Raw genomic sequence first — 18902 nt, forward strand, 5'->3', positions numbered from 1 at the left:
ACAATATTTTATTTGGTTAGCTTATTTTGTTACATAAAATAGCCTTTTCACCAACCCCTAAAGTGTAAAAAAGTTATGTATGTATTAATTTATGTATTCAGTTTTTAGTGTAAAATTTTCAAGCTAGAATTTCAAATCATCACAGATGAAATTTTTCTTTTGAAAATAGAATAATATGAGGCTAATTTACTATTTTTTTGTTGCTTTGACTACATATTACTTGATATTTTTTTAAGAGCGTGATTATTTAAAACAGAATTACACATATATCATATAAGAAAAAAAAGTTAACTATAATAAAAATAAAAATAAATCTTTGTTTTTACATAGTTTTTGATTTAATTCAATATGAATAGCTAAAAGTAAGAATAAATAAAGCAATAATAACTTTCTTAGTAATAAATAATTTCTAATAGCAATCCTCTTTACAGCGGTAATTCAATTCTTAGTGCATAAACAATAATTAATAATCCATAGCAAAATCCTTAAATGTATTTGTCTTATCCATAGCAACAGCAATAGGCTCTATCAAACTCTTTAAAAAAAAATTAACCAAATAGTAATAATAATAATATTAATAAATCGTTTGCCAGTTTTTTATCAGGCGTGAACGATATTTAGGCACAACAAAATAGCAATTAAGCTAATTTATGTTAGCAATAATAATAACCTACAATTATGTAATAGTCCTATACATAATAATAAGTAAAGGGACTCTAAATTTAATCGTTTATTATAAAAATTATAGAAGGAAAGCTTAAACTTGCAAATTCTGCTGATTTAAAGCCTTTTGTTTAGGTATAGTTTGGTAAAAGGATTTGGAGAACTTAAATTAACAAAGGATCTTACCCTAAATGGAATGAAGAAAAGAAATTTGATATTTTGAGTAATAAAGGTTTCGATCTAACTAATCCTGGAGGAGTTTGCAACTCCTCTGTAACCACTTAATCATCTTGCAGCTCAATTTCACCTTAAACTTCTTAAAACTAGTAAATATAGATCTTCTAGTAGCAGTAATTGCTAAATGGTTAATACTAAGTAAATTCTTCAGGATAGGTTGATTTCAACATAGAAATTGTTGTCCTGCATAAATCCGAAAATGAAGAGATAGAAGTAAACCAATTTAATTATTTATTAATATTATAATCATTTACTTTTTAACATTCCTATTTGGCTCTTTTTGATCATAATAAATTAAAGGCTATATCTATAAGCCTTTTTAGCTTTGTAATTTAAAAGAAAGGATTAAATAATAAAACTTGAAATTATTATAAGATTTTATATTCAAATAGCAATATCAAACTCTATTAAAAAAAATAAATTATCAATTATTATTTTAATAAGTATTTAAATATTTTAACATAGTTAGGAAGAACTAGTATAAATGTAGAAGAATAGCAATAACAAACATCAAAGTGGTTTATAATTGAAAATAATGGTTCAATATTTGGATCAGTGCAAATATAATTTTAGTTTGAGTATGCAAATTACTAGCTGTAAATTAACAAAACCTCTCATTAAATATACTTGAATTAGAAGACTAACTAAAAATAATAGTAATAACAAGTTGCTTTTCCTTAATACAACTATTAGAAGAGTTTAGAAGGTGATTAATTCATTTATAATTAAATTTAAAGCTAAAAAATATATCCTTCCTTCAAAATTGATAATTTAAAGCTATGCAAAACATTCAAAATTATTTTATTTTTTACAATAATATATTTAAATTTAAATTAATTTATGTTTTAATTTTAATTAGACCTACAAAATTCAAAATAGCCATAGGCTCATCTTATAAACACAGCTTCGAATTCAGTAAATCACACACCTAATTTGAACATTAATAAACGTAACCCTAGTTCTCACTCAGAAAATAACAGTTTTTAAGGTAAACTATTTTCTTTTTTATTTAAAAATTCAAGAGGGTAAAATAAATTATTATTAATGATATGCATAAATCATTAAAAATACCAAAATTTTACTATGCTAAAATTTTTAAAATTAAAAAAAAAAAATTTTTTCGTACCCCCCCCCCTTAAATAAGCATTTTATAAATTAAATTAAAATAAATTTTTTATTGAATATTTTTGCAATTAAATGAAAAATAGACTTTTAAATAATTCCATAAACCACAAGTAGAGTGGCATTAGTTAATTAGAATGGATAGGATAGTATTTTAGAGCCAATATCTAAAGTTAATTTAGGATTTTCAGGGAATAGCTAAATGATAAATAATAATATTAGCAGTAATAATTTAGGTTATTAATGTAGATAATACGACATGTCAGATTTAATTAGCTAGTTACAGTAAGAACATGAATTTTTACTAAAGAGGGATAGAATTTTACAAGAAAAATATTAACAAGCATAAGCAGACTCTTAAAATATAAGTAAAGAATAATTAAAACTAGAATAGTAGCAATAAAGTAATATCTATTTGTTAAATTTTTAATTTCTACAATAGAATAATAAACCTAATTAATTTTAATAAAAGATATTAAGCTGTAAGAATCTTAATTAAGGCAAAGGCAAAGCGGACTAGAATAGTAAAAGGATGATTTTGAAAAGTAGATTATAAGACTTGAAGAGAGCAAAAAGATTCTTCACTAGTATATTTAGGAGTATTAGAATCTAGCTGCTGAAGAATAAGAACTATAAAAGAGCACTACCAAGATTAGATCAGATGTTAAAATTATGAATGAGGAAGAACCAGAAATTTTAGACACTTTAAATACCCTTTCTAGAAGAAACAATTCTGAAATATTACAACTTAAGATCTTTAAACTAAAAATGATAAATCATTTAAAAGAAATAAATTCGATATTTTATAATTAAAAAGCTAGTTCTGTAAAAAAACCATTAAATGCAAGTCATTAGAGAGCCAAGAGTTTTTCCAATCACTATAGTCTAGTTGGAGTAGATACAATCACTGACTACACAGTAACTTTGAAGAATCTGCAAAATAAGATATCAGGCTTAAAAGACATAATTAATACTAAAAATTTAGAAATTGAAAATTTAAGAGATTAAATATGCTAAATACAATCTAGCTATGATGGTCAATGATTTTTAACTAAATCATTTACCTTTAATTTTAACTTATTAACAAAAAAGTATTTTTTAAATTTAATTTAACCTATAACTATGAAACATTTTTACTCTTTGAATATTAAAGTATCTTACATAAAAATCAAATCTAACTATATATTCTGAAAAAAGCTATAGTGATAGTAGTAAGATTAAAAAGAAAACTCTTTTAGGTAATCTTTTAAGCTTAAATAAAATAATATTTGAGAGAGAAAATCTAATCAATTTAAATAAAATAAAAAAATTCTTTTACAAATAACTATAATATATGAATAGATAAATTGATATTTTATCTTTTTGGATATAATTAATACAAACAAACAAATAAATAAATAATTATGACAATCTAATAAAATATTTATAAAATAAAAAAAATATATATCATAAATTTATTTTTCTATAATCTTTTTATTCTCTATTATTATTTATACATAAAAAAACCAGTTTATGTTTTCAAATAGCCAATTATCTTTATAAATAAATATTTATTTATTCATAACCCAATAAAAAATAGTCATTTAAATTTTATTTTCATATCTAATTAAGATTTCTTATCCATAAGAATTTGGAATCCCTTTTACATAATTAGACATCAGGGATTCGATTCACTTATCAGAAATCGAACCGAAATAAATTTATCTTTTTATACAAGTTGCTTATTATATTTACAAAATAGGGCTTAAAAATAGAAATAATTTTGTTAATCCTTTTGATTTATTTAAAAAAAATTATTATTAAGCTGTAAAAATAATAAAATATTATGTTTATTTTAATTATTTTCTCTTATAATATAAATTTAATCACATAAATCAAAGCAAATTTAGTATTTTTTAATTAATTGGCATATTAAATGTAAACATGAGAAATAAATTGTTTTTCCTTAATTAAATTTCTAATGATTAAAGAATATAATTACTTTCAAATTATAAATATTAATATCAAGAAATTAAATTAAGTTAACATCTCTGAAAAAGTACTCAAATGCCAAACTATTTACTATTAACTTTTATGTTATTAGGAGTAGGAATATTTGCTCTCTAAGTCTCAAATTAATACAATACACTTACACAAAATCACTAGCAAGACTTCGGCTGCGTTAGAATCTAATAATTCTAAAAACTAGGAATATATGTTAAGAATATTTGTGACAGTAAAAAGTTTTTTATGATATCTATTCAAGATCCTTAAACATAAAGTTTATATGACTATAAATCTGGATGTATGGGACCTCAAGAATCAGCGTACTTTACTCCTTAAGTTGATAATTAAACTCTTTGCTAGACTTAAGATTGCTAAATATTAAATACCTCATAGTAAGATTGTTAATATTGAAAAAATATTAGTTAGAAATTCAATATTAAAATGGTATTTTTTACGATTAAAAGTAAAAGTAATAAAACATCTAATAGAAATTTTAATAGGCTAATTATTACCAAAAATAATCATTAATCAAGCTTTATTAATTGCTCTATTAAAACAAATATTCTTAAAATTATGTATTTCAATAAAAATAATCTATAACTATTTAGTAAATATTTATTTATAATAGTAAATATTTTAATGATTTAACAAATATATAACTTTGTCATTTAAGATTCATTTTTATGGTTATCATAAATAATTACAAATTTAGTTTGTTATTTTAATTGAACTTTATTATCTTACAATGAATTTATCATTTGATTAATATAATTGAGCTAAAAATTAGCTTATTAAAAAGTCTTATTGAAAAATATCAAAGATATCTTTTATTTTTAATAAGTTGAGAAAGAAAGAATTTTAAATACAAGCAATTAATTTGAGTAAATTAAGTAAAATCTTATTTTTATAAAACTAAATTCTTTATGAAAAATATTATTTTAATCAATAAAAATTATTTTTTTTAAAAAACCAAGTTAAATTAAAACCAGTAAAAACAAATTCATTCATGTTATTTATTAAAATTTGATTTTTTAAATTTGTTTTTTTTTTAATTATTAAAAACTATTTTCTTTGATATTTAAGAATAAATTAACAAAATTTACTTTTAAGTTGAATTTACTCATTATTTATTCTTAAAATAAAACATTTTTCATATATAAAATCTATAAATAAATATTTATTTTACTGTAAAAATTTATTTAATATGCTTATATAAATTTTATATTTAATTCAATTTTATGAATAATCATGAAACTTAATAGGGCAAGTTTATTGAGAGCTCATTATCTACTTAAAATTTCTATGAACATCATAGTTAGAGAAGCAAACAGTTCCTCCTCCTCTTTTCCATTAAGTTTTAGCTCTATTAATATCACCTAAGCAGACATATGGTTTATCATCATCCAAAGAAATTGCATACTTTGAGTGATCTACTGTTTCTTTGAAAGTCACTGCACCTGGAATCGATACCATTAAATTGTTAGTTACTACAAATTCTTAGTCGCAGTCTGATCCTTCATCAAATCTCCAACTTTCAACAACTAAGCCTACTTCTAATAAAGCAGCTGGCAAGTTATCATAAAAAGGGACTAACCATTTTCCAGATTTAGCAAATTTAGTCATTGAGACACCTTCGAGAGTTATAAAACTTACAGCATTAAAGGTAGTAAAGTCTCTATAGTTATTTAGCATTCTTTATAAGAATGGAAAATCTGAAAAGCTGGGTGGAACATGACCATCATAAACATAAGGCCAATCAACATTATATGCAGCAGCAATTTAGTCGAGGCTGTAAGACTGAGTAGAGATACAGAAGTAATGTTAACCATAAATAGTCTAATTAGATTTTATTGATAACTGTATTTTGCCATTTTTAATAAGTGGGAATTTAGGTGTGCTGTGAACAACAAGGAATCCATTTTCTCTTTAAAAAATAATTAAAAAAAAATAAATATATACTTGAATAAGCCAATATTTTATCCTAAACCCCCACCTTAATAAAATCTTAGGTTTTTTAATATCTAAATTTTTTGTAATGAATAAAAACATTAAATGGTTGATATTATTTTTTATATATTATCATTTATTCTTTCAACTTTTGTCATAACCATAACTCATAAAAAAATATTAATAAGTAAACTTTTAAAATTTGTACTACTTGTTTCATTATTTTGTTTGGACGAAAGTTAAAAAACTTATCCATGAAAAATATCTTTAATTTCGTTAAAAACTGTCTATTGGAAATTATTGATTTTTTTTTTTGGCTAACTTTTTTTAACTATTTTAAGTAAAAATGAGATCAACAAAAACTTAAGATCTAATTTACTTTCCAGTTCCAATGAATCCTTTTGCATGAGCATAAGTTGTTGATACATCAAAAGTGGGTGGTTCGTCATTCCAGAATACAGTGGCGTATTCGTCAGAAGTAATATCTTATACTTATTTCAAAGTGTTGAACAAAGGAGAAGCAGATAAATCATCTAATTTTTTAGTTTGAACTGCTAATTTAGAGCAGTCATTAGAATCGCAGTAAGCATAATTAGTTCCGTTTGGAAATTTAAGAGCTATAAACCAATCAACAGGTTGATTATTTTAATCTAAGCACTGAGGATCAGCAGTACTTAAATTTAAGCAGATACATAAACCTAATAATAGAATTATATTTTTATAATTCATTTTATGAGTAGGAATTATCTTTTTCTGAATTACTTAAATAATATCAAAATAAATATCTGTTTCTATCTTAATATTTAGATTTCCTAAACAATCAATACTTTCTTATCTTACATTCTTACATCATATTAATTTGAATAAGTAAATAATCTAAATCCATTTAAAATATTACAATATCACTAATTTGCAAACGAGAAACAGCCTTATCTAGTTTTTTAATTGCCCATTTTCATTTGTACTTTTCAAGAAAAGTCATTTATATGATTACATTTATTTCAATAGTTAGAAATTTATTTACTAAAAATGCTTATTATATTTTAAATCTTTAACTGTGTTGATTAATTTAGTTATGAAATATGAAGAGTCTATTGATTTTTTTATTCTTACTGCATAATGATTTTTATAATATAAAGTCTCCAATCTCATATTAACTCTCCTATAATTATTTAATTAATTCGTTTTATTTTAAAAATTATTGAATTCAGTACAAAACTAAAATATTTGTAATTAGAAAAAAATAATAATCAAATAATAAAAAAATTGTTTGCTATTTTAGATAGATTATTCAAAAAAACTGAGAAGTAGAAGTTTTATCATGATCTAATTAGATTAGTGGATTATTGTTTATACTAATCTGCGCCAAAAATATTTATTTAAATCCTAAAATAAAAAAATCTTTCTTCAAGATATTTTTAAACAAATAAAAGAATATCACTCATTTAATCAGTAAGATACGAATTTTGAAATATGAGTGAAATAAATAAATAATATTGATAAAATTTACCTAAAATCGACAATTTCACAATAATAAATAAGTGTCAAGTTTCCTTGATAATTAGTTAATTAATTATATACTCTCTTTCAATAAAAAAAATAAGAATTTAATTTTTGTGTTAATTAATTACACAAAATAAATTATTTTATTAAGAGCCTAAAATAATAAATAAATAAAATATATATAACAAAATTGATAGATTTTTTAATTTAACTTTTTAAATAAGTATTTCAAAATATATCAGCTTGAACAGTCTTACTGTTAAACCATTATTTTTTTAAAGTTATTGTAAACCTATTAGTTTTAGAAACAAACAGTTCCACCACCTCTCTTCCATTGAGAAGTTTATCTATTGATATCACCAAGGCAAACATATGGTTTACTTGAATCAGAAGAGATTGCATACTTAGAGTGATCCTTGGTCCATTTATATTGTATTCCACTTTGTTAGAAATCAATATAAAGATTAGAATAGACAGAAAAGCTACCTTAGCTGCACTCTGGTTCTTCTTGAGGAGATCCCCAACTTTCAACAAAAAGATTTGTTTTCAGATTGGTAGCAGCTACCTTGTCATAAAAAGGTACAGCCCACTTACCTGATTTAGAAAATTTGATCATAGAAACACCTTTTAAGGTTTTAAAGTTAACAGTATCTTAATCCTTTTCTACATCTCTGATGTTTTTAAGCATACGAGTAAAGTATGGGAATTAGGAATGCATTTTTGAAACGAATCCATCATAAACAAAGGGATAGTCAACATTATAAGCAGAAGCTATCTTATCAAGTTAAGGGTTGGTGGTTGAAATACAGAAGTAGTGTTAGCCATAAATTTATTGATTAGACTTGATTCCAAGAACTATTTTTCCATTTTAAATTTCTGGGAATTTAGGAGTACTATGCACAATTAAAAAACCTTATTCACTATTAAAATAAAATTAAAATTAAAAATTGTTATTTAAAGTTTTCTTATTTGCTCTTTCATTATTTTTAACCCTAGAAGAATTAAAAACTATTTCACAGAAAGAATTAACAAACAAAATTAGAATTTATAGAATACTTAGAATTCTAGTATTTAATTAAAAATTCAAGGAAATTGTAAATTATAAATTATGTACTAAAAATATACTTTCTGTAAAATCAATGAATTAAATATTAACAATAAAATTTAAATAAGGTTGGTACCTTCCAATTCCCATCACACCTTTTGCGTGAGCGTAAGTTGAGGAAGCAGATTATGTAGGAGGTTAGTCGTTCCAGAAAAGTGTAGAATATTCCTCAGATTTTACTTATTCGATCTACTTTAAAGTCTTTAAGAGGGGAGAGGAGTCTACATCATCCAATGGTTAGCTTTAAATTTTAAGGGTCTAACAGTTTTCTGAATCACAGTAAGCATACTCAGCACCAGAAGGGAGCTTAAGGGCTATAAACCAATCAACCTTTTTACCTTATTGGTTCAGACATTAAGGGTCAGCATAAACTATGAAGACCAAGAGTTAAAGAGTTATCAATATTTACAATAACAATTTCATTTGATTTCGCAGTTTATTTTATTATTAAAATTTTTAAAATTAATTATATTAAAAAGGAATAACAATTTTTTAATTTACTAATAGTAAAAAGCGAATATAAATCATTCATTCTTCCTCCTTTCAAAACTATTTCGGATTTTTTGAATAGATTTTCATATGAGTTTTCTCCAAAAACCTTTTCTTATACCATAATTAAATTAATCAAAATAAAAAATACAGATATTAAAAGCTTATGCTAATAGGAGATGGAGGGGGATCTTGGCTTAGCTTGAATCATAAAAAAGTTTCAATTCATTTCTTGTAAATTAGGTTTGAAATTTCATTTACTGATAAATTTTCTGCTATCTCTTTTAATTTTATTTACGCTTAATTATATGTATGAATGAATGATACATAATTTCAGCCATTTTTTGGAATTCATTTTAAGAGTAGAAAAAATTATTCATAAATTTATTGAAACTGTAAGATTTAAAAAAAATATTTGCTCTTTGTTGATTGTTGAAGGATTTTGGCGCCTTTAAAAAGTGTAAATATAATTTAAAATTTAAATATATTTTTATTTATTTATTTATTTTTTAAATAAATGGATTTTGAGTCATTAAAGTGTAATAATATAAACCTTTTTCAGGAAGAGAATTAAAATTTATTAGTTTTTAATTGATTTTTATTTGAAAAAATAATGTTAACAAAAAATTAATTTTTACATATCTATTTTCTTATTAATTAAATTTAATGTATTCATGTAAAATTTATGGTAATCAATAATAAAGATTCTTAAAAAATCATCTAAAGCAGCTTAAAATGGTGGGCAAAAAATATAATTACAAATATTACATTTTTTTGAAGGTTATTTGCTAACGTTAAAATTAAAGTATTTCGTCAGGATAAATACTTTTATCATATACTTATATAGGCTATTTTAAAAACTTTTTTCATTATCGACATAGATTTAGCTATCAATTATATTTATCGTAGGCTGTAGATAAAAATATAGCCTACTAAGAATAAAATGCCTGATATATTTAATTAGCTAATTTTAATTCTTTAAAAGTAACATTCCAAGTGAATAATCCTAACTTTTATCTAGTAATTACATAATTATTTCTTTTCTAATATATTTTTGATATTAATCTTTTATATTTTGCCTTAAAAATATTTGTATTTATGACATCATTTAGAAAATTTAATGATCTATTTCGACTTGAGTTTCTAGATTCTTTGAAAATTACAATTTATATGTTAAAACTCTAATTCATTTTGTAAAAAGTATAAGTTCCTTTTGCAAATAAAAAATATATTTGAAATCTTAATACTAATGGATATTAATATACAATCAAATAAAAATCTATTGGTTTTAGTTCATTTTTAAAAAAAAGAGCAACTTTATATATAATAAGAGTTATTTGATTAAATTTTTTCAACTAAAAATGAAAAAATTGAGTGAATCAAGATAATAGAAAATTGTAAATTAATTTATTACCATATATTCAAATGTATTCAAAAATAAATATATTGTGAAATCAAGAAATAGTATTGGAAAAGTATATTGAATATTGTTTAAAAAAGTTAAGTTATAAACAAGTGGTAATAAATAAAACTGGAAATTAAACAAAAAATTTGCACATAATTTTAATTCAAATCAATTTAATCTGTAATGACAATTTATGTTAGGGTATATAATTGAAACACTAAAAATGGGAGTAAAATAAAGAATAATTTTACATTTTTTTAAATAAATATATTTTTATTATTTCACAATAATTAATTATCCTTAATAATTGATAAAATGCATGACTTTATTTCTTCTACTTTCTGCCAATAGCTTCTTGAACAAATCTTTATGAAATATTTTTATAAATCTTTAGAATTGTTTAGTGATTAGTAATTTTTAAAAAGATAAAATATTTAATAATTATTTTTTTTATTTTAAATTTAAAACTTTTGATTAATTCTAAAAAAATTTGGAAAATTAATTAATTAGCTTTTAAGATATAATTATTAATATTATTTAAATACTTTGAAAAATGAAATGAATTTAAATTTTAATTGGATTATATTGATGCTCTAACTATCTATTATAATACCCACTGTGTAATTATTACTATATACCTTTTAAAAATCATTATTATAATATATGTATATTGATTAATTTAGCTAGTAGTAAAAGATAACTTTTTAGATAAAAAATAAAATAGATATGCATAAAGATATTAATAGTTGACTTTTAGTTTTGAAATAAAATGTTAATAAAAATAAAATTTATTATGCATATCTTAATTGATCATTGATACTTTACATTAAATTGAATATTTAAGATTTAATAATGCAAATTAAAATATAATAAAAACACACTGAATTTATTATTATTATATATCTTTTAAAAATCATGATTATAATATATTTATATTGATTAACTCAGCTAGCAGAAAAAGATAACTGTTTAGATAAAAAATAAAATAGATATGCCAAAATATATAATAATCGGTTTTAGTTTTGAAAATAAAATGTTAATAAAAATAAAATATATTATGCATATCTTAATTGATTATTGATAATTTACATAAAATATAATATTTAAGATATAATTATGCAAATTAAAACATAATAAATAACACACTGAATTATTTTATATTTAGAATTTCAAAATCAATTAACTCCTCTTAACATTCTTTTGCCAAATGATTATCTTTCTAAATAGAATTAGTGGATCCATTATGCAAAAATAGCTTCTACTTGCTTACGGGTGGATTAAAGACCAGGAGGATCAGTTGGCTTGGGGGTACGGAATTCTTGACAATGAGCACAATTATCACAATTGTTAAAAATAGATGTTAGTTAAGGAGTTGATTAACGTAAACTAGCCCACTACCATTCATCTTCAATACCATTTGTGAAAACTATATTTGTAGCTCCAATTTTAAGTCCACCAAAACGATTTACATTTGCTGTGATATCAGGATCATCATGTTCTCCATCAAAAGCAACATTACAGATGTATCTGTAAAAATTTAAATCTACTTATTTGCTTCTCATAGGTTGAACTTGATTAGCTGTTTAGAACCAGCCAAATTCTGTACATGTTTACCATACCCATTAGCGTCCTGCAGCATCTTCATCATAAGTAGTATTTGTTAAAGTGTAAGTATCGTATGCTTCGATTGGCTAATTGCCTTAGACAATAGCATATTAGTAAATGCTATTTAATTAGTCATAGAAAGTAGTATTTTGAGCAAAGAAGTTGCACAAAAGTGATCTTCTACCATACTAAACTAATCCGGAGTATAAATCACCAAAGAAGGATAAGAATTCGTCTTGTCTGAGATTAGTTGCATTGAATTATTAGATAATTTTTTCTGCTTGTTCTCCGCCATTAACTAAAATTGATTCTAGTTATTTGTTAAATGCTTAGATATTTTAAGGACACCATTATCCACTACGAAGAGTACTCAAGTAAATCTAGTAGTCGTATTATTAGAAATCTTCAACAGGTAGAATAACTGCACTAGAAGCTAAGGCACCAACAACCAAATGAGGATATTTAGAGCGGAACCATGCACTAACTGCACCAGGATAAGATCCACCTATAGTTATGAAAGGAACATTCTCAGATAATCCATGTAACCTCAAAGTTTTGAAGTTAGCAATTATTTAGGCAAGATCTTCAAGAGCTTATTCAACAGATAAGTATGCTAAATTTTAATTTGAATAGGAATTTTCGTCTTTTCCAAAAGGCTAAGATGCACCATAGAAACGATGTTCAACTATCAAGAAAAGAGCTGAGAATTTCTTAGCAAGTTCGACCATCCATCCTAAACCAGGAGATAATCCTTTTTATTTTCCTTCACCTCCAATATAGACAAAAACAGTACCATTAACAGGATTATATTCATCACTGTAAATTGCATAACGTTATTACCAAGTTCTTTGATCATTAGGATTGAAGTGATCTAAAACTTAAGTGTAATAATAAATGCTTTGAGTTATATTTTTTCCATCAATGAAAGTTTTAAAGACTTCAACTGGTTGCTAGCAGTTGACACTTTGAGAAAGTAAGATTAAACTTAAACTTAAAAATAAAGCTGTTTTCATATTTTTGAATTACTTTTTTAGTTTTTAAATTATACATAAACATTATATTTTATTTTTAGAGGCAAGTATTTAAGCACTTTGAAGAATAAAATAAGCATTCAATAATGAAGTCATCAATATCTTTCTTCCTCTAGGAAAAACACCAAACTCAACTAGAAAAAGTATAGTTTTAATCTAAACAATTCATACTTAATTTGAATGATAAACATAATCACCAAATTAAGAAATTGATAATTTCTGATTTAATTCAGCTCAAATAATAGGAAAATTTGATTTTTTAAGATACCAGATGTAAACGGAGTATAAATATCAAATATATCAAAAATTTACTTATTTAAACGATAAATTATTAACCTTTATTCAACATGAAATGTATAATTAATTAAAATATTTTATTGAAATTATTTATAATTAAGATGAACGAATATAAAAATGTATGTGTGTTAATTTTTGTAATTTGAAAGTGAAAAACCACAAATTTGATTAAATTAGGAAAAAATTTCTTTCACATAAACATATTTAATTAAAAAGCAATTCATAGTCATTGCTCTATTAAATATCATAAATTAATTATTTATGCTAATTTTAAATTTAATTAATATGAAAAATTCAGTAATTAAATAAACACGAATGACTTAAAATGAAACTAAATTAATTTAGGATACTATCTGAGATATAAAATCTAAAACAAGTAGAAAAATACTAGTAAATGTATTTATAAAAAGATTTCTGATAGATAGATAGATAGATAGATATAAAAGAATTTAACAAAAAGAAGTATTATATCTATTAATTATCATGTCTCTTTTAGTAAAATAACAAATAATATAAATACAATTCTATTTCAAAGATGGATGCAAAATTCATTTTTTATTATGATTGTAATAATATCCATTTTTCGATAAGATAAGGTATTCTGATTTTTAAAAAAAAAATCATATAAATTTAACATTTTGTTTTTCACATTCACTTTATTTTTAAAAATTAAACTTTTAGCTCTCAAAAAACAACTACCTAACAATACTCAAGTCAAAATCAAAAGTAAGTAAATTTCTAGTAATTATCTAATTAATAATTATTAAATACTGTAATTATTTATAACATAAATCAAATATTTAAAAAATCTATTTATAAATTAACTCCTTATTTTTTAAAAACCATCCATACAATTGTAATGAAATCATGATAAAACAACATAATTTAAATTATTTAATTCACTAAATTAAAAAAAATCAAATACTTTTTGATATTTAAAAGAAAGATTGAAAAACTGTAAAATGATAAAAAAAATATTTATATTGGAAATTTGTTTTAGAAATATTTATTAAAAAAATAATTTATATTATTTCATTAAAAATTTATAGTTTATGCAATTAATTTTATTCATTTTAATAAATAGCGATACCATTCTGTTTTATTTTACAGCTATTATAAGCAGAGCTGATAACTTAGAGTTAATAGTATCAGTATAGCTAAAACATTTCTGCTTAAAAAAATAAATATTAATTAATAAAAAATTTATTTTTAATAATTTAAGAAATTAAAATTTTCTATTATTCCTGCTAATTTTAGTAAATAGCAACAAAATAATCTTACATCGTTAATTTAATAATTTAAATATTTTTTTTTAATTAAAATAATTTGTTTTAATTAAATTTCCTTTGTATTCATATTTTTATTCTATCATTTTAACTAAATATTTACTTAATTTAGAAGTCAAATAAATAATCAATATTTTAAACAATAATTTAATTTTATTATAAAGCAAAATTAATGTTTTTTAAAAAATGGACTTAGAATTAAATAAAAAAGATTAATCAAGATAAATTAAATTTTTTAATAAGTTTTACCTTTAAAATATATTATTTAGAAAAATTGTTATTATTTTTATCCTAAAATGTTAAATTGTCAAAAAATAAAATTAATAAATTTTTTATAAAATTTTGATAGCTATAATAAATATTAATCAAATTAATTGTTTAATAAATATGTAAATTATTTTAAAATAAATTCCCTATATTTCTTAAATTCATAAATATTAAAAAAAATATAATGCTATTTTTAATAAAACAAAATAAAAACTTTTTTTATTTATGATAAATTGATTGTTTCATATTTTCAAATATATGTTTTTATTTTATTCAAAAGTAGGAGATTTTCATTTTCTAATAACCTTGAGCATTTTTTCAATAAAGTTAGAATTATCGTTATCATTTTGATTATTACGGAATTCGGTAATCCACTTAGTGTAGTGTTAAATTAAGGAAGCTCTGGTCTATTGTAATTATGGGCTATCTTCAGGTTTGGGATATCTGAATTCAACACAATGACCACAATCAGTGCAATTGCTAATAATGGCATCCATATTACCTTATGGATAACGGATACTAGCCCATTACCATTCATCTTCAACACCATTAGTGAAAACTATGTTAAAGGCCTAAAGATTAGCTCCACCGTAAAATGTATTGACCAAATCAGACTTAGGGAAATTTTAGAAATTTTAGAAGGCTACATTACATTGATTTTAGTAAAATTGAAGGTTGACTGTTCTACTTCTCATGGGTTATACTTAGTTAGCAGATTAGAACCATCCAAAGTAAGTGCAAACTTACCAAGTCCATTAACGACCAGACTCATTTGCAACATAAGTAGTGTTTGTTAGAGATTAGGTATCGTATCCATCTACAGGTTAGTTTCCTTAAGTAATAGCGTAGTCAACAACTAATTTAAGTTATTCACCAAAAGTATCAGGAGCAAAAAGATCGCAAAGAACTGTACGCTTACCATATTGGACCATACCTGCCCAGAGATCACCAAAGTATGATAAAAAGTCATCATTTTATAGATTTTGAGCTTTGAAGAGGGTTTTCAAATTTTAAGCAGCTTCACCATTTTGGGTAAGAATTTCTTCAACGATTTCGTTAAACTTTTAAATTTTTATGGGACATTCAGGACCACTGAGAGAAGTACTGGTATAGATCTAATAATCATATTGCTAGAAATCCATGATAGCGTTAACAACAGCACTTGAAGCATGGGCACCAATTGTTAAATGAGGATATTTATATCTAAACCAAGCACTCATAGCACCAGGATAAGAACCACCAACAGTTATGAAGGGATTTCTGTCATTAATTCTTAAAAAGTTATTAGCCTTGATATAGCTGATGAAGTAAGCAAGATCAGCAAGACTTTAGTCTACTGTCAAGAATTTTAAATGATCAACAGTCCAAGCATCTTATCCTTATCCAAAAGGCTATGAAACACCATAAAAACGATGTTCAACACAAATTACCATAGCACTAAATTATTATGCAACAAGCATATACCATCCAGAGCCAGTAGTTAAACCTTATTAAGGTCCTTCACCACCAATAAAGATAAAAACAGTTCCGTTAGCAGGATTAAATGCTTCACTATAAACAGTGAATCTTTAATTGTAAGTATCAGTGCTGGAAGGATCAAAATGATCAACCTTCTAAGTAAAGTAATAAGTAGTTTACTCAATAGTTTGATTACCAATTTTAGTGGAATAAGGTGCTTCGTTTGAGATATTACCTAGAGCAACTCCAACAAATAAAAAAACTAGTATAAGTTTTTATGCTTGACTCATTTTTAAGAACTTGCAGTATTCTTTTATAAACTTTTGTTAACAAAATATATCTTTGATTATTTAGTTTTTGATTGAATCTTTTGCTTATCGCAAAATAATTTAAAAATAATGTGAAAGTATTTTGTTTGACAAAGGCTTTATTTATAATTGATTATTGAATTAATAATAAAAAACTCTTCATATATCTTTAGATAATTAACTAACTCTCTGTTTCTCTAAAAAAGGATTAAATTTTCAAATGTTATTTTTAATAAATAAAGAAAATAAGTTTTCACAATACACTTTTTATTCTTTTATATAAATAAATAATTAATTAATTGTCCAAGCACATTTTCTTTTAAATAGATAATCTTAATTTTAAATGATAAAAAATATATTTTATAATTTTAATTTCAATTGTTAATTTACTTTTAAAATGTTTTTCAAAATATATATTTTATTTTTTCTTAATAATTTTTCATATAAGATGAATAAATTAGAAATGATAAAAAATTTATTATAAAATTTATAAAGTAAGATTCAGTAAAAGAAAAAATTATTAAAATTTATGTTGTTAGAATTTCTAATTTATTTTTAAGAATCTCAAATTAGTAAAAAAAAAAGTTTTTATTAATTTAAATATATTTAATATATTATAACAAAATTTAATGATAAAAATATTAATTCATCAATATTAAAATTATATTTTGTTTATTAATTTTTTATCTTAAAAATTAAAAGTTGCAATTAATATGCTCTAAATACAATTTTAAACTAAGCAAATTAAGTTTTTTGGAAGTTATTTCAAACTTAAAAGAAGAAAAATTTATGATATTATAAAAATATCTTTTTAAAATTATATTTTTCTATACTTTTAAATAATTTAATATTGTTCTTAGTTTATATTTCTAAAAGATTAAATTAAAATTGGTTAAAACACATTTTATTAAATATGAGAATTACTAATTTATGAAATATATTTTTATTCATAAATATGCTATTCAAATAATCTTGAAAAATATATAATTTCATCTATCAGACACTGCAAGGTTATTATTATGCCATAATCTTTTTAAAAGCAGTGTGGACTTATTTATTTTATAAACAGACTGTACCTCCTCCTCTCTTCCATTAAGAAGTTTGTCTGTTAATATCTCCTAAACATACGTATGGCTTACTATCGTCTGTGGATATGCAATACTTAGAGTGATCTTATGTTTATTTGTAAGTGATACCATCAAGAGTAATTAACATGTTTGAACTTACATTGTATTAAGATTCACAGATTGGCTCTTCTTAAGGAGATCCCCAACTTTGAACTATGACACCAGCTTTAATTGACTCTGCGAGTATGGTATCATAAAATGGGACTAAATACTTACCAGACTTTGAGAATTTAATGAACTTTGTACCTTTAAGAGATTTAAAATTAACAGCTAATTATTAGTCATCTTTATTTCTCTTTTGATTAACCATATTAATTATATTGTCTATTCCTTCAAATTCAGTTGGAATATAACTTGAATACACTTTTGGATAGTCTATGTTGTACCCTTCAGCAATCTTATTTAAGTCCTCAGTAGTTGTCGAAATACAGAAGTAATGCTAGCCGAACTTTGTTTAACTTGAAGGAATCTCCAAATTAACAATATCTTCTTCAATTACGGGAAATCTAGGAGTTGAATGTACCATCAAATAGCCCTTTTCTCTATTAAAAAATAGATTATTTTAATTTCTTTAGTTTTCTTGAAAAAAATATAAATTACTGGTTGAATACCATAAAACCCTTAGCATGAGCGTAACTCAAAGATGCATCAGATTAAGGAGGTTGATCATTCCAAAACACTGAACCGTAGGGTGATTATTTTCCTATTCTTTCAGTCTATGCAAGTGTACGCATTAATGGAGAGTTATCAATGTCATTTAATTCAAAGCCTTATGATTTTAGCTAAGTGCAAGAATTAGAATCGCAATATGAATATTCAGAACCAACTGGATGCTTAAGGACTATGAACCAGTCTACGGATTTCCCTCTAGGATCTAGACATGTAGGGTAATTTAAAGCAGACACAGTAGTTAAAGCAAGTATTATGGCAATAAGAGTTTTATACATCATTTTTTATTTTTTAGAACTTTATTTAGAAATTTATTTATTTTATTATTTTAATTTTGTAAATTAAATTTCATGTATTAATGTATAAACGAAGAGTAAACTAGCTGAATGTTTTTAGA

General features: G+C 23.0%; 7 protein-coding genes across 7 annotated transcripts; 2 read left to right on the forward strand and 5 right to left on the reverse strand. All coding sequences in view use genetic code 6, as the record gives it.

Moving 5' to 3' along the window:
- Positions 1-312: 312 nt before the first annotated feature.
- TTHERM_00028650 (hypothetical protein) lies at positions 313-3066 on the forward strand (the record flags this gene model as incomplete). The annotated part of the gene is made up of 5 exons (XM_971768.2): positions 313-1113; positions 1366-1606; positions 1760-1888; positions 2109-2426; positions 2495-3066. Exons 1-5 carry the CDS (start codon positions 349-351, stop codon positions 3064-3066), a joined length of 2025 nt encoding a protein of 674 aa, XP_976861.2. The 5' UTR covers positions 313-348.
- Positions 3067-4288: 1222 nt separating this feature from the next.
- TTHERM_000028669 (hypothetical protein) lies at positions 4289-4651 on the forward strand (the record flags this gene model as incomplete). Its single annotated transcript, XM_012797092.1, has 1 exon — positions 4289-4651. One exon carries the CDS (start codon positions 4289-4291, stop codon positions 4649-4651), a length of 363 nt encoding a protein of 120 aa, XP_012652546.1.
- A 464-nt stretch (positions 4652-5115) lies between these two features.
- On the reverse strand, positions 5116-6743 carry TTHERM_00028670 (deoxyribonuclease II). Its single transcript, XM_971770.3, has 2 exons — positions 6335-6743; positions 5116-5932 (listed from the first exon to the last, which is right to left on the reverse strand). The coding sequence occupies exons 1-2, from the start codon at positions 6682-6684 to the stop codon at positions 5239-5241; spliced, it is 1044 nt and encodes a 347-aa protein (XP_976863.2). The 5' UTR covers positions 6685-6743; the 3' UTR covers positions 5116-5238.
- A 953-nt stretch (positions 6744-7696) lies between these two features.
- TTHERM_00028680 (deoxyribonuclease II) lies at positions 7697-9001 on the reverse strand (the record flags this gene model as incomplete). The annotated part of the gene is made up of 2 exons (XM_971771.2): positions 8640-9001; positions 7697-8378 (listed from the first exon to the last, which is right to left on the reverse strand). Exons 1-2 carry the CDS (start codon positions 8984-8986, stop codon positions 7697-7699), a joined length of 1029 nt encoding a protein of 342 aa, XP_976864.2. The 5' UTR covers positions 8987-9001.
- A 2631-nt stretch (positions 9002-11632) lies between these two features.
- On the reverse strand, positions 11633-13090 carry TTHERM_00028690 (serine carboxypeptidase S28 family protein; the record flags this gene model as incomplete). The annotated part of the gene is made up of 1 exon (XM_971772.2): positions 11633-13090. The coding sequence occupies exon 1, from the start codon at positions 13073-13075 to the stop codon at positions 11633-11635; it is 1443 nt and encodes a 480-aa protein (XP_976865.1). The 5' UTR covers positions 13076-13090.
- A 2143-nt stretch (positions 13091-15233) lies between these two features.
- Positions 15234-16814, reverse strand: TTHERM_00028700 (serine carboxypeptidase S28 family protein; the record flags this gene model as incomplete). The annotated part of the gene is made up of 1 exon (XM_971773.3): positions 15234-16814. Exon 1 carries the CDS (start codon positions 16689-16691, stop codon positions 15234-15236), a length of 1458 nt encoding a protein of 485 aa, XP_976866.1. The 5' UTR covers positions 16692-16814.
- An 891-nt stretch (positions 16815-17705) lies between these two features.
- Positions 17706-18786, reverse strand: TTHERM_00028710 (deoxyribonuclease II; the record flags this gene model as incomplete). Its single annotated transcript, XM_971774.1, has 2 exons — positions 17706-18378; positions 18437-18786. 2 exons carry the CDS (start codon positions 18784-18786, stop codon positions 17706-17708), a joined length of 1023 nt encoding a protein of 340 aa, XP_976867.1.
- Positions 18787-18902: the final 116 nt, after the last annotated feature.

Source organism: Tetrahymena thermophila (assembly GCF_000189635.1).
Source record: "Tetrahymena thermophila SB210 genomic scaffold scf_8254667, whole genome shotgun sequence".
In the NCBI taxonomy this organism is placed as follows: Eukaryota; Ciliophora; class Oligohymenophorea; order Hymenostomatida; family Tetrahymenidae; genus Tetrahymena; species Tetrahymena thermophila.